The following is a 14933-nucleotide window of genomic DNA, read 5'->3' as shown; positions in this document are numbered from 1 at the left end:
TTACCAACTACAAACTGTTTATAACCAAGTTTATTCCCAGACTTCCTTCTTCTGCCACAAAACACTGTCACAGAGAAGCCCCTCACAAGCTTTCCAATTAACTGACAGGCTAATGCTCCAGCTGACCCACAACAGAAACCAGGCAGTCAATACCAATTCATTCTACCAACAAAGGGTTTTAACAGCCACGATCTGTTACATGTGACTTGAACCAGAAATAGTATTTTCTTTTACCAGCACCCTGGAGCATTATATTTCATTTTAAGAGGGGTATGCTGTCTGCTTAGAAGTTGCTTTACTTACAACTACCCGGGGAAAACGGCTTTAAAAAGAGCTCCTTAGAATAACACTGAATTCTTGCCTGGGAAGAAGGCCACAGTTTTCACTCATTGCTATTCTTCTCTGGCAGAACAGCTAATCAAGAATCTGACTGCTTGTCCTCACAGTCGCTGCAATCTATTATAAGGATCATTTGGAAGTTACTTCTCAAATTCAATATAAGCTAACTCCATCGCAGAGAATGCAAAGTTCCTGACCTGACTGATAGAAGGACTAGAATAAGACAGGAATTCAATTAACGCAAATTTAACTGACTAAATGCAGGAAAAGGAAGGTTATTAACACTTGCAGAACTGACAGCAATCTATACATCATATGCAATTTTCTCATTCATGCAGATAGCCATATAGGCTATTTAAATTGTTTGCAATGATTTACACACATTAGGATCCTAATGAGGAGAGAAGAAAAGAAAAGCAATGCAGACTTGCTACATCATTGGGTCTCGTTGTATACATATCAGACCAGTATAGGAAAGCAGGAGCTACGAAACTACCCTTTTTGGATGATAAATGAAGTAACACATTGGCAGAACATGGACTTCAGCTGGAGAACTGCAGGAGGATATGGGAACGTCACATATACAGGATCTGAGGCTGACTTGGCATGTAATAACAGACTATGGGAAAAATTAAGACCCAACTACTTCAAGCAAGCCAGTGCCTTGTAAGTATCTCATTTTAGTGACCTTGAAGGAACACAGATATTGAGTATGTCAAATTTTAATAATATAGTTGGAAACTGCTGAGATAATGTTCACAGTCGGAAATGGTGTGCAGGCAAAAAAAAAAAAGGCATCAATGATTCAAAGATTCAGTACAATAGGGGATAGAGAGGGAAGACTGGGAATCAAGTGGTCTGGTCACACTATCACAGGCTTCCTACATGACCACAGAAGACATTAAATGTCATTATATAACAGTAAGTATTTAAAAAGCCTTTTAACGAATATTCTAAGAAGCTATGATTTACATGCAGGAACTGCAGATACTATGGAAGTAGCTTTGTTCAGAGGAAGGCTGAGTAGCACAATACTGGGAAGAATGGCTTTCTACTAAAGGAAGGCATGTTTCTGAATTTCTTTCCTTCCACTTTGCTAGTATACTTCCCTTCACATATGAGACTATTGTCTATTCATGTTTGGCTTCCTAAGAAAAAATTCAAAGAATGAAAATGGGCAAAGGCAAGTCATGCTGATCTCTACATTCAAGATATATAAATATATATAGAAACAGTTCCTGTATTAATGACAAAATATACATACATTGACAAAAAATGTAGTTAGAATGCAGTCTCTATAACTGCACAAAAGAACATACTACACATGGTACCAGTATAAATAAATAACTAAATTCTATACTGGAAATTCTTACTTTCATAAGAAACTGAGCAAGCATCTCTGATCTAAGCCTGCAGGGACTGAGAGACAAAGGGTGCCCTTTAGAGCAAGTATTCTTCCTTACATTACTGCCACCTAACAGACTATTCTAGGTCCTGTTATTTCACTCCCTAGCTCCATAGCATATTACAGTCAGCAAAAACCATATTCCAATTTCTTTAAATCCAGATACAAATCGGAACATTTTAAAATTACTCCAATTAAGGCTGTATATATATGATAAAGCACGATGGGCTGAACCTCAATTCATATGAATATGCATTCCCTCCTAGATAACACGATTATTAAAGAGTATTTTCTTGATTATCAGCAAATTCAAACAGCTTACAGTATTGTTTGAATTTGGCCTTTGAGCAGTAAGACTGCCCGATAATTGATCAATAACCCAATACAGCCTGCAGAGAGCGTGACTTTTCTAACTTGAAGTTTCCTAACAGAATTCCTTCTCAGATTCTGAAGTAACAAAAAGCTGTGCTCTCTCAGAAGATCAAAATATACAAACCAAGCTCTACACTTGTGATCTTTATTTTAGCAGCAAACAGAAACTGACCTTCCAAAAAGCCTTTGTCCAGACTTTTGTAAAATCAGAAGTGTTACTCAAGGAACATTTGGTGTAAACATCTACCACAGCCTACATCAAGGAAAAAATCCAACAAAAATCCACCTGAAATTTTAAGTCTAGGTACATCAGTGGGCCTTTAAGGAATAAATCCACCATATAAAAATCAAATCAATAACTTTCTTGTACTTTTACAGTTCCCTTGATGTGCATATCTCAGAAGGCTTTGAAGACAAGTCAGAAAAAAATAAAAAAGGGAGGTTTTGAGCAAAATTGTACTTAACAAGAGACAGCTTTACACTAGGCAGGTACAACTAGAATTGAAAGAAAGAATAAGAAAACGTACTGAAGTTTTCTTGAGAAAAATTAACAGTCAGTATTACAGAAACCACACGCAGATTTTTACCGGGACAAGACCTACAGGGGTGTTGCTAGCCCTGTGCTTCTGCCGAATTAAGAAGTTTCAGAACTAGATTGCTTTAAGTATACTAAGGTGAAACAGCACTACTTTGTACATTTATCTTTTTTTTTTTTAAACACCATGAAGTTTGAGTCTACTCAATCAAGACACTGGATGACAAGTTTATCTTCATTCTGTGTGATCTGTTCATAATCGTGACTTGCTACACATCTGGATATTACCATAGGAGAAAAGCAGTATTTCAGTCAAGCACATAACTTCCTTTTCGACTTTGTGCAATGATCCATGGGCCCTTGAACAACAGGATATACACATAGCATATCTCGAGACTGGGAAACAGAATCCCCCCTGAAATATAAGTCAGAGTTTTCCAAATAAACTCTGATTTTTCTTTACATATACAGACCATGGAAAACTTCTATAAGAAGACAGAGCTGGTTAAACGTTGATAAAAATGCAGAATTTCTGCTGAATTGAATAGAGAAAATCCAATTTCTCTGTCTAAATCTGTCAGTGCTCTTGAGGGGTGGACTTTGACATGAAATAGAAGGAGAAAAAAGTTGTGTTTAATTCATACTGAAGATGAAATTTGTGGCAGTAACAAGGACTAGTCACCTGAATAAGAAGTAAAATGCGAAGTGTCACCTTGGAAAGTTTCCAACCTCAAAAATTAATCTGATTTGAGACAAAAATTATCAAGAGATGTACTTCAAGGTATAGGAGCATTGGACCTTCTGCACATTTCAATCTACAGAGTTCTCCGAGGCATATGAATGAGAATCCAAAATTATGCACCTAGCTCTGAAACATCAGAGAGCTGGTTTTGCTCCAGCAATTTGCTCTTCTACCTACGATTTTGCAGAGAAGTATTTTTTTTTTGATTGTTTTATGTCAAGGATGGCTTCAATACATGTGCTCTTTCACTCAGTGTTCATCAAGAAGCAGTCCTAGAAGTACACTTTCCCAACATTTTTGTACAATCTCAGCTCACAAGTAAGGTTTCCCGCTGACTCATGGGGTGCTGGGTGACTGCAGTTGCTTTTGCCTACTCTCAAAGACTAAGCCTTGGTCATAACTATGTGAAGTGGACTATAATAACAACTCACCGCCTTGCCCAAAAGCTCTTACATACACAAAATTTCTAAACTGAGACCACCCTTATTTGCTGCCATGCTGCCAAACATTAGCTCCAGTTATGGGAGAGACTTGCAGAAAACTCTGGCTGTTAGATGATACTTCGTGATCTTTTGCAAGAAAGATTGGTAAGGTTGGTTTTGTGTGGTTTTTTGTTTGTTTAACATAAAACCTCTCCAACAGAAACATCCAGTCCACAGTCATTGAAGATGCTACTGGCATCTTTAACAAAGATTCCAAGCTGAATTTTCATTGTTAGGTACTGAGAAATCTTCCAGCCTTATAAAATACCATTCAGACAGCTGAACTGTCCGCCTGTTTCAAGCAAGCATTCACACGCTGCTGCACCGCCTGCCACTCTCCTGTCAGCTGTTGCCGCAGCGTGGTTATCACAGTTGTTGTTCCAGCTGCTACCTGAAACAGTAGCATCAGATCGAAAACAAAGGCACAATCGAATTCTCTCTGCAGCAGCAGTTCAAAACATCAGAACACTTTCCCCCAATTTTCCGTTGTGTTAAGAAATCTCCATTCTTCTAGTACATCTTTCTGTAGTGCGTGAGGGAACTGCACATGAACTAGAGCCTGCCCAGGGCAGCTGCAATTATTCTCCTAAGAATAACATCCTCTGTACTTCACTGACCGAAAGGGTCTATCCCTGGACATTGTCATGAACTGTTTCTCTTTATTACATACAAATTCAGTATCATACACTGACAGGGACAGCTGGTCATTTTTCCCCAAAGAGAAATAAATCTCTTTAAAATGCATGCGTACCCAGAGGAATCAGCACATATGGGGCCCGGACGTTATGGGCTGCTGCATCCCACTGGATGCTGCTAAGGCAAGCAGGAAAAAACAGATGCTCAGCAGGGAAAAACAGAGTCCTCATTACACTGCACACATGGGTACTCAAGCGGATGGTACTCATCTTTCTCCTGTGACTTTTTCCTTCTATAAACCTGATTTGAAAGAATAAAAACCTGCCTCCAAGATTGCTCCAAAATATTTCAGGTTGCCAGCAGTGATCTGTTCTCATGGTTTGAAGACTTATTTTCTCCTTTCCTTACCGTGTTTCCAACCCCTTCTGTTCTTCCCAAGGAAGGCCAGTGCCTGTGGTGCAGAAGCAGACTTTGTGGAAGCCCTGCTCTTCCCTACAACAGGGGTTCCCACCTGCCCCGGTGGATCTGAGTCACGATGAACCACAGAGCCATGGAACAAGGGACTGGGCTCAGAAACAGCAGCAGGGCACAGGCAACTCTGTAAAGTTGTTCTTGCCACAACTTCTAACTCTGGCAGCTCCTACCTGATTGCTTTTGTTTGCAACTTTGCAGGAAGCAAATTCATTTCATGTGCTGAAGAACAGACAGACATTGTCTGGCAAGCCATTATTTGGTATAAGGTTTCTTTTAGAGTTGCTCCTACAAGTGAGAAAGAAGAAACAAAGCCACTTGCCCAACAGGTCCCCTTCCATCCAAGGCAGAGAACGAGAATGAAATTAATCCTAGGTAGACAAAATGGAGAAGAAAGCTCTTATCTGTCTAAAAAAAGAAAGTTGAGCTTCCTAACTAGTCAGATCACAAAACAAGAAACAGGCTGCTTCTCTCACCTGTAACTTGACTCTCACAAAAACTTGCAGCAAACTTCTTCGAGGAAGCTGAGGCGAAAGTCCCCTCAAAACACAAACCCAGCTGTGGGACACGGCTGAAAATGATACAATCGCATTATCACAGCTCGGGCTGTGGTCTGACATTTGAGATAAAATTTGGAGTTTCCCTCAAAAAGCCCTTGCGGCAGAGGCAGCTGGCTGTGTGGTCAGTCATTCCCCCTGCAAATAGACTGGGGAATTTCCAGGGTCTTCCCCAGATGCCAAGAAGCATCTTTGTCTCTGCTCCTCCACTGCAAACTGCTGCAGTTTTTGTGAAGCTGTCTGTAGCTTAGCACAAAGAAGAAAACGAATTAATGGATCATTAAACAAAAGAACTACATTTAAAAACACAGGGCACCACGCTATCTTCGTCATATCTAGCTATAGTAGCAGCAGTGGTGCCAGCACTGCTTTATTTTAAGAACCCCACAACTGTATTTTGGTTCATCTCACAATGTAGTCAGAGAAATTTCCTACCACAGAGTTTAAAAATTCTGCGTCAAGCTTTAGAAAAAAAATAAAATCGGAGCAGCTTGAAAGGGCCCTAAGTCAAGCCAGTAAGGCTAATACTCAGACTGACCTGTGCATCGTCCTCATATCATGGGAAATGATTCATCACTGATCCGAATTAAGTCAACATGAGCAGGCCTGCGGGGAAAACTAAAGCTGTCAGAAGTCTTGAAGAATCCGATGCCCAAAGCTTATGACTGGGACACAAGTGAACAACAGGAAGAGCAGTTTCTGGGGCTGCACAGCACTTCTTTGCACGGTGTATTCCACATGCAAACAGTGGTCTGCAGACCCACAAAGTTGAATTAACTGAACAACTGAGGTGACTGAAGGCTTATTCTTCTTCACTCCTCTTACCTGACGATTAAGCCCTAGCTCTGGTGGCCACTACACAAGTTATCTGCTTTGTCTGTGCATCTCACAGCTCAAGACACTCAATTTCAGCATGCATGTTTGTAGGAGGGAAACAAAGGGAAAGAACAGCTTTCTTTTCTCAGTCATACGTTTTAACATTATCCTTTCTCTGGACTTTCATTATTTTACAGCAATACCACATGTAGGTATGGGGAGGGGAGGGGGGAGAGGAAGAATTTCAAGAAGATCAAAAGAAGAAAGGTTGCCATACAAAATAAGAGACAGGGCAGAGGAAGGAGACCAGAAGCTTCACCTTCACACAGCACAAGAGCAGAATTTCAGGATCAGATACATATGCCCACAAACACACGTGTTTATTACATCACTGGAGAAATACAGATGTATCTGGGAAGTCAAGGGACAGTTAGGCCATGACAATCTACACCAGAAGAGGTAAAGAAAGTCTGGTCAGAAGAGCAGAAAGCTTTTCTGTCAAGGAAGCACCACAGGACTGCTGACACCCTCCAAGAGCAGCACACAAAATCACCCACCAAGGGAAAGAAACAGAAGTAAATTAAGTTGCATCAGAAGGCAAAAGCACCAGCAACTTCCAGAGAACAGCTCCATATGTACCCAGTCTCTGGATCAGCTAAAGCCTCCCCAGCACTAAGTGAGGTCAGAAGAAGGCTCATAATTATGCAGTGTGCTAAGAGGTCTACTAACCATCTGGTCTTCATGGTCTGATTCGTAACATGGCATGGTAATCTCTCAAAATATTCAGGAAAAAATAATAAGTAAAAAAAAGGTTGAGATTATTTTGCCTCTGTCTAACCAACGTACCAATATCACTTTCTGTTTGTAATCGAGCATGACCAGGATTGTGAAATCAAGAAAAAGTACGGACAACAAAAAAGCTCAAAACATCCCCCCCCCAAACCAAAATACTCCCATAAGTAAGGACTTACAGTATCAGGCATTCCAAGTACAAATCATTTCTCCGCTATTCTCTACACAGACCGATAGAATAGCCAGAAACATTAGCATTCTGTGCACTGTAGTAGAAACTTTAGATGCTATAAACCCATTTCATCCCTTTGCTCTTTGTATTTGCATTACCCCTTTATTCCCAAAGGATATTTTTAATATGTATGCATTTGCTCAGAAATAGCCAAAGAAAATCTCAAATGATACATTTAAAAAGGACTTTCTCAGACAGAATGCACATTATTTAGCAAACAACAGGTTCCTTTTTGGAAAGATAGGGTGCAATTTGTTTTGCTTCTCCTAAGTGCAATTCTTTAAAGCTAAGACTTTTGTGGAAAGGCTGGTGAGAACACACATGGCTGTATCATTCAAGACTCTACAGTAATTTCATAGAGCTTGCTAACCACTAATTTGACTAGGAATTTCAAGAAGACATATACTGTGAAGAACAACAAAACATGTACAAAGCCATGTCTCCTAACGAGTAGCCCACTCTGAACGGTGCTTCTACTTTTCTTAACTTAACAAAGGAAACTACATGTAGGTCTTGTTTTCTCCACTCTTCCCAAGAAAATCAACTTCTCTAAAAACAACACCTTTTTTGGCTTTACCAGGCTTTGGCCTCAACTGAAGTTGCTGAATGCTCTGAGTATATTCCAACTAATAAGGTTTTCAATCCCTTGAGCATTTGTATTTCACTTTGAATTAATCTTTGTCAGATGAGCTCCAGGCATCACTAAAGCAGAGTGAACTGGTTGCATAAAACTTCAAGTTCAGTTCCTTCAGCCACCAGCCCTGACAGTGCTATAATAACTAATACACACAGTAGAAAATTTCAGTATCTGCTGAAGATCCCACACATACACCGTGGAACAAATTCTTACTAATTAAAAATTGCTCCATGGGAAGGGTGGAAGAAGAGGTGGAGTATTCAAATATTTTAAAAGATATTTAATTGAATTTCTTTCTTTCAAGCAACATTCGGTGCCCAGACAATAGTCCATATGGAACTGTGCAATTTATTTTAAGGATGACATGCTGTAGAGTCACATACATCTGGAGATATGGGTAAAACCAAAAGACAAAAAATGCTAAATGAAACTAAATATGAACATAACAAACAGAAGCATAACAGACTTCCCCAGTTTTCATTGTGATGTGAAAAGAAACAAAAGAAAAAAAAAAAGAGAAACTGAAGAGGCACTGAAAAGAGTACATCAAATAATTAAAATTGTCTTATTTTATAATTAGAAACTACACAGTTTCAGAAATACATTTTAACTGTCCCCCTTTTCAGAAAAGTTTATGAAGAGGATTCATTTTGTTACCTTTGCAATCTCCAGGAGAAAGTACTTCACACTTAACACTTGGACCTATTTTTCTCTGATTTCAGTATGTCATCTTGAGTTAAAACACAAACGTGTCACAGCACACACAACACCAGCTGTTCCCGCTTCTTGAACACATTTCTAGCACACAACCCCATGCAAGGGAGCTGAGCTTTTATACTGCAATTTCCTTGTTTTAGAATAATGATCACACCCTTTAGTTTACCAAGGGTAATTAGGCCTGTCTTGAGCAAAGTGATGTTGGATGGTCTCAACCCAGATAAGAATCCCTGTCAAAATGGAAGCTAACATATCTGATTGCACATTAACTGGCTATGTTTTAACCTAGGCCTCTAGTAGCCCTCACCAAAGAGCCCAGGGTAAAAAGCATGTAACATTCCTCAAGTCTTCAAACTCAAAGCAAGTTATAGTTATTGACAAAGGCTTTTTGTTTTCAGAAAAAAAGTCCACCACATAAAAAAGATAAACAAGACAAAACAAAGGATTATTAATCTTCCTGAAAATAATAATGCTTGACAAGAAAAAAAAAGCTTGAAACAACACTCAACCTAATGTCACACTGACTTGCACTCCTCCTTCTGCACATTTCTATCTGGGTAATTATTCTTCATTTAAGATGTTCTCTCACATTCCCTGAAGTTTGCTTTAATAAGTTGCTGTTTAATAACATTAAGGCCAAGAAAAGCTAAATAATTTGTATTTTTATGGTGAGCTGTGAGCCACTCAATATGATTCATTATAGCACAGACTGTTTTAAGAGATGCTTCACATCAGCCTTGCGTTATTCCAGTGCTGAAAGCAATTCATGTACCCAACAAATAATTATGCAAAAGTACACTTTATATAGTACTTTACTGACTAGCACAATGCAGTTGGAATAAATACACAATACTTTGCAACCCTATACCCAGGAGCTTGTCATTTACAGCCCATCAGTACTGAACGACTTTTGACATAAGCACTGTTCTTTAGTAAATGTGCATAAATAATAGGTTCATTTCTCACAAAGATAGCCCAAACTTCAGAAGACTTTCAGGATTTTTCCTTTGCTATGACTCAAAATCAAATGGACGTTTCCAGATTTTTTTTTCCACATTATATATCCCAGGACTTCAGAATTTAAAACTAATATGCTGAACTGACTTTGTCAAGTTTTTAACCTCTTATCTAACATACTGATTTAGGATAAGCCAATGCAAGTTGCAATAAGGGAAATTCTGGCTAGATACTGGACCAAAAAAAGAGTTCACAGCAAGGGTGGTCAAACATAGGATGCCTAGTGAGGCAGCAAAATCTCCATCCTTGGAGGTATTCTAAACCTAGACAGATGGGGCCCTGAGCAACCTGATCTAACTTTGAAATTGTGGTCCTGCTTTGAGCAGGAGTTGGACAAGATGACTTCCTAAATTATTCTATAACATTTTAATGGGATGTAACAGACCAAGAAGCCACATCATATGCAGAAAACTCCTACAAGATGTTTTTAATTCAGAGAGAGCCACCATCTCCTGCAAGGAAAAGAACCTGCTGAACAGACAGTGAGTGGTGCACCTTGCTTCTTTGAAATGCCGCATCAGCCAGGTTGTGACATGTTCCTACCAGTTCACTTTTGCTTCTAATTTGGAAGAATAAAAATAAAAAAAATACACTAGTACTTCATCAATGGACAGTTGCCAACTCCCTCAACAAATACAACTCACCATATGTCTTTCCCATCTCAGCTCAGTGCTATAACCATCAACACTCTCTACTCTTCCTCTTGCCAATTTGCTTTGCTGCCGTTTGCCAGATTTCTGCATTTTGCATTCATGGATACATTATGGCCCAGAGTAAGAAATGTCACAGAGCGACTCCCTTCCAGGGTACTGAAGTTCTCAGCAGGCAAGAGCTGGCTCTGAGGCTGTAGGTTCTGATCAAGTCAGGTTGCGAAGGACCTAAATGCAGTGATTTCCACTTTCTGAACCAAGGGCCCTACGCTCCACGTGACTATGCAACAGGTGGGCATCTCCACCATTGCTGTCAGGTCACATCCAAAAAAGCCTTTGTGCTTGGCATGAGCACACAACTACAGTCTGAAGTAGGAGATTTAAACTGTTCCTGAAAGCTGTCAAAAATGCCTGACTAAGCATGCTTACTCATACATGCCAATCTAGCATTTATTCATCCCCATCTACAACAGGGGAACGAACTCCAGTTATGGCAAAGAGAGCATAAGAAACTGATCATTAGCCCCCTTGACACAAAAGTTGATCAATACACAAAACTAAAACAGAAAAAGGACCATTCAAAGCATCATCCAAAAATGAAAAGAAAGAAAGGAAATTATTTATCTTTATTAAAGTTCTGAACTCACTTCCAATAATGAATGCCTGCTTTCCCTGAAGTCATTGTATTATTCATGGCACTGGTGAGCAAAGAGCTCAGAGAAAGTTGCTTCTGAACCAGTACTCATTAAAGACATCTTTAAAGAATATTCCAAAGAGTTAAGTGCAACTCAAATGTTGCATCAGCAGTGTGAGAGAAAAAAAAAAAAAATGAATATTCTTTTGTAAGCAAATCCGAAACCAAGAGAAAACTCAAATCAAAGCATGGGTTTTCAGACAGACTGCTCGAGACCTTTTCTTCCTCAATCTCAGGAACGCAAGTATAAGCAACTATTAAAACAAACTAAACAAGTCAAGAAACTATTTCCCATAACCTAATTTAAAATTTTAAACAAACCTCAAAAGGTTTTGGGATATGTCCTCTATAAGACATTCTGCTGACTTAAAAAAAAAAAAAAAATCTGTATAAATTAGCACGCATGAGCAGCAATTTCTCATGAATGTTAATATAACTAAACTAAATCCAATAAACATGAAGAGAGGAAAAAATTGCAAGCAACATAGCTATTGCTTATCTGGAAGGAATTAAAGTTAGAATAAACAGGAATTTTGTTTTGTCCTGGTGACACAGAAGAAGTAACACTTTCAAAGTTCCATCACCAACATCCCTCTGACTGTCAGTAAAGTTTAGGCCCTGAAGCACTTCTACTGCTTTTGTAAATAAAGATGAGGTTATTTTGAAAAGGTTACCAAGAGTAGCAACTTTTCCATTTAAAATAACCGTGTGCTGTGCATTTAACTGTAGGTGTCCCAGAAGTCTTCAAGCTCCTTTCCCTGCTACCTCAATTCCACCGTCTGAGCCTAACACTTATCGCAGCAGTCTTTATTACGATTGGAAGTTCACTGAAGCAAGAAACATCTCTAAGGTTTATCTGGATGGCGCCTAGTACACGTTTTCAGACTGCAAGAAACACATTGCAATTACTGCATTACCAAACCAGGGAAAAAAATTCCAACAGTTAATGGAAATAGCTTAAATTGATGATAGGTATTAACAATTGATGGATTCAAATACTTTCTGTAGGTGTCTCTCTACCTTAAAAAAATATGAAGTACAAGATTTTCAAATCACTGCAATGTCTTCCTTCCTATGGAAGTTTACAAGTATTAGCACTTCAATATCTGTTCTTAGAAATTTTCAAGTGTCTGAACCCAGCTAATTAGCTGGCACAATTACAAGGAAAACAACTGGCAGCCAACTCAACACCACACTGGGAAGGTACAAGACCCTTTACATCACTGACAACATACTGATATTTAAATACCTCTTTATTGTCCCTGGAAGATCCAAACTGAATGGAATTTGATAGGAGGATGCTAACGTGTCATCCACAGCCTTGCTTATTTCCTGTAGTTCTCTCAAAGAAACACAGCCAAGTAAAGCAGTCAGTTCACAGTCCTGTGACTGAATAATCCTATCTTGTTCCTCAATTTCTCTTCTTAGCTGTTGATCTTTTGCTTCCAATACAGCCAGTCTTGCTCGGAGGTCTTCAATTTCTTTCTGCATGGAACAGAAACCTCAGTTTACTATGAACAACATTAAGGACATTGGTGGGTCCCTAGAATAATATCTTAGAAGCATCATGAATTAAAGTTGTCCAATTTAGCACAATGCTAGATGAGAATACAGCCTTTTGTTGACATGTAAAAATTCTTACATCTGTTGTGTTCAGAAACTAGCATTTCTACAGTCTGAAACTCCCCACCTGCATTTCAACACCGTATGTCAGGTTCCTCTGCCAAAATCAACTGCAACAGGCACCTTTTGCCTTTAAAATACACCAGTATTTCCTAAGTTAAAAACTGTGTTTAAAAAAAAAAAAAAAAAAGAGCTCAGTTCAGCCATAATTACAGAATCTTGTGTCAGACTGACAGCTAAGGTGAACAACCACCTGTCCATCCTGCTGCAGGATATCCCTGCAATGGTTCCTCCAGGCTTCCCATTCAACATCTGGCACAGGACACACGTGGTGAACCACTATCTAGTCCTTTTTATTATTATTTACTTTTAATTGGAAACACAAAATCCCTCCTCCCAACTTAAATGACCAAAGCTTCACCTCAGTTCCACTAATCCTGCCAGAAGTTCAACCACCACATTTTATGATAGTGATGTTTCCTGCAAAATCACATTCTAATTTCTCCTTGGAAACCCAACAGATGGCTTGCACCCAAGAAATGAGCACTTCATGAAGGAATTTGGGTTGCTGAGTTAACAAAATTATTTAATATATCGTTTTTGGCTCATTTGTCCCAGAATTTGAAAAGGGAAATTAAAAAAATAAAATAAAAATCAAACTACTCGTGATCTAAGTTGCTGAATGTCATACTGGAGAATTTGATTCTATTCCTACATTTCATACAGTCTTTGTAAAACTTTGCAAGCCATTTAGCCTGTTATCTGCACACACAGTCACAGATTGAACGTTCACCATTTTCCATACAACCTAAAAGAGGGGTCTCTGAAGTACTATCTATAGACTCTCAACAGAAATCAAAACTCGTAATTTCACATGACCTTATTCAGTCCAGTTAAAAAAAAAAAAAAAAGGAGAAAAAAAATAAAAGGGAAAAAAGGACTTCTTTCAGGTAAGTAACTAGGCATTACAAAACTGACATTAAAAATTACCACGTAGCTTTTAATGATAATTCACTACTTGATTCTCTATCTGTAAAATAGCAATTGGAATCTCTCTTCAACCAAAGACAGTGGCACAGAAAAAATTAAGTGTTTTTGAATCACTCAGATGCCATGTTGATTAATGGTGTAAAAAGAGCCAATTCACCAATTAATAAATCTGCATCCAAAAGAGGGTTTGAGCGGTGTACAGTAAAAAGATTTTGGGGCTGAATATCAAGTAATGAAGATAAAATACTATTTTGAATATCTCAACAAGTACTTCTTCAGCAATGTATGAGAGATCCAGAAAAAAACAGCATGCTTTTATAATTAAAGACTCAAGACTTTCATAAAACATATATACCATGTGCAGGTAACTGATTTTTGACTTTCTTTTTTTGTCTTAGAAACAGTCCCTTGTACATGAAAAGGTTGAAACGGCTCAAAAAAAAAACAAGTTACATTAGTGCCGTGCAGTACATACATCAATTATTTTCCACCTTTTTTGTATTATTTACATTTCGCTACTAGAAAAAAAAGGGTGGCCCATGTTTCAACCCACGGGCATTTGTCAAGGACAGAAAGGTCAGCAGGCCAAAAACATCAGTGTTGTTTCTTTGAGTCTCAAATTAGGCTTTTAGTGTGCACAAAGGACAATTCTGTCTCTGTATTACTAGATTGGGAATACTGCCAAAATCTTAATAAGCCCTACTTAATACAAAGACCTTCATATTCTTTGAAAATGTCGTAATTGCAATCACTGCAATAAGCAATCTACAGGGGAACAGAAAAGGAGATGAACAGAATTTGGTTTTACAAACACACTTTTAGTACTGAAATATTTTTACAGCTTAGATAGCGGAAGCATACAATCTGCATTCACAAAGAAAAAGCTATTCTGCTTGGGAACAGTTCACATGTACTCTTGAGACAATGGAAATTTTAGCCAGTAAACTGGAATTTTCTCTCTTTCGTTTCCAGAAATGCCACGGAGCCTTTAAAGTGCTCTTAGGGCAGCCTCCAGAAATGGATAAAATGGACAAAGCCTCAGCATGGAGCAACAGATGATATTTAGCTCACTAAACATAAGCTAGAGTTTTACTTTTTGCATTTGAGTTTAAAACTGGGATTTCTAACATGACTGCTAACCACTACTAATTGTGAACATCAAACTTCACTTACGGGCTTCTGTTGTCCACAAAGTAGAGACTGCAGTAGAAACATTAATAGGCAAA

The 14933-nt window shown here is 38.6% G+C and overlaps 1 protein-coding gene across 7 annotated transcripts in view; it reads right to left on the bottom strand.

The window, feature by feature from the left end:
* DISC1 (DISC1 scaffold protein) overlaps positions 1 to 14933 on the bottom strand; it is a 202486-nt gene that overhangs the window by 121670 nt on the left and 65883 nt on the right. For all 7 annotated transcript variants that reach the window (XM_040551461.1, XM_040551465.1, XM_040551462.1 and 4 more), the window contains one exon: positions 12344 to 12579. In XM_040551461.1, the coding sequence (XP_040407395.1) occupies positions 12344 to 12579 (236 nt within the window). The remainder of the gene's footprint in view (positions 1 to 12343; positions 12580 to 14933) is intronic.

Source organism: Cygnus olor, chromosome 3 (assembly GCF_009769625.2).
Source record: "Cygnus olor isolate bCygOlo1 chromosome 3, bCygOlo1.pri.v2, whole genome shotgun sequence".
In the NCBI taxonomy this organism is placed as follows: domain Eukaryota; kingdom Metazoa; phylum Chordata; class Aves; order Anseriformes; family Anatidae; genus Cygnus; species Cygnus olor.
The sequence above is the reverse complement of the archived record's forward strand: the minus strand, read 5'-3'. Positions and strand labels throughout refer to the sequence as shown.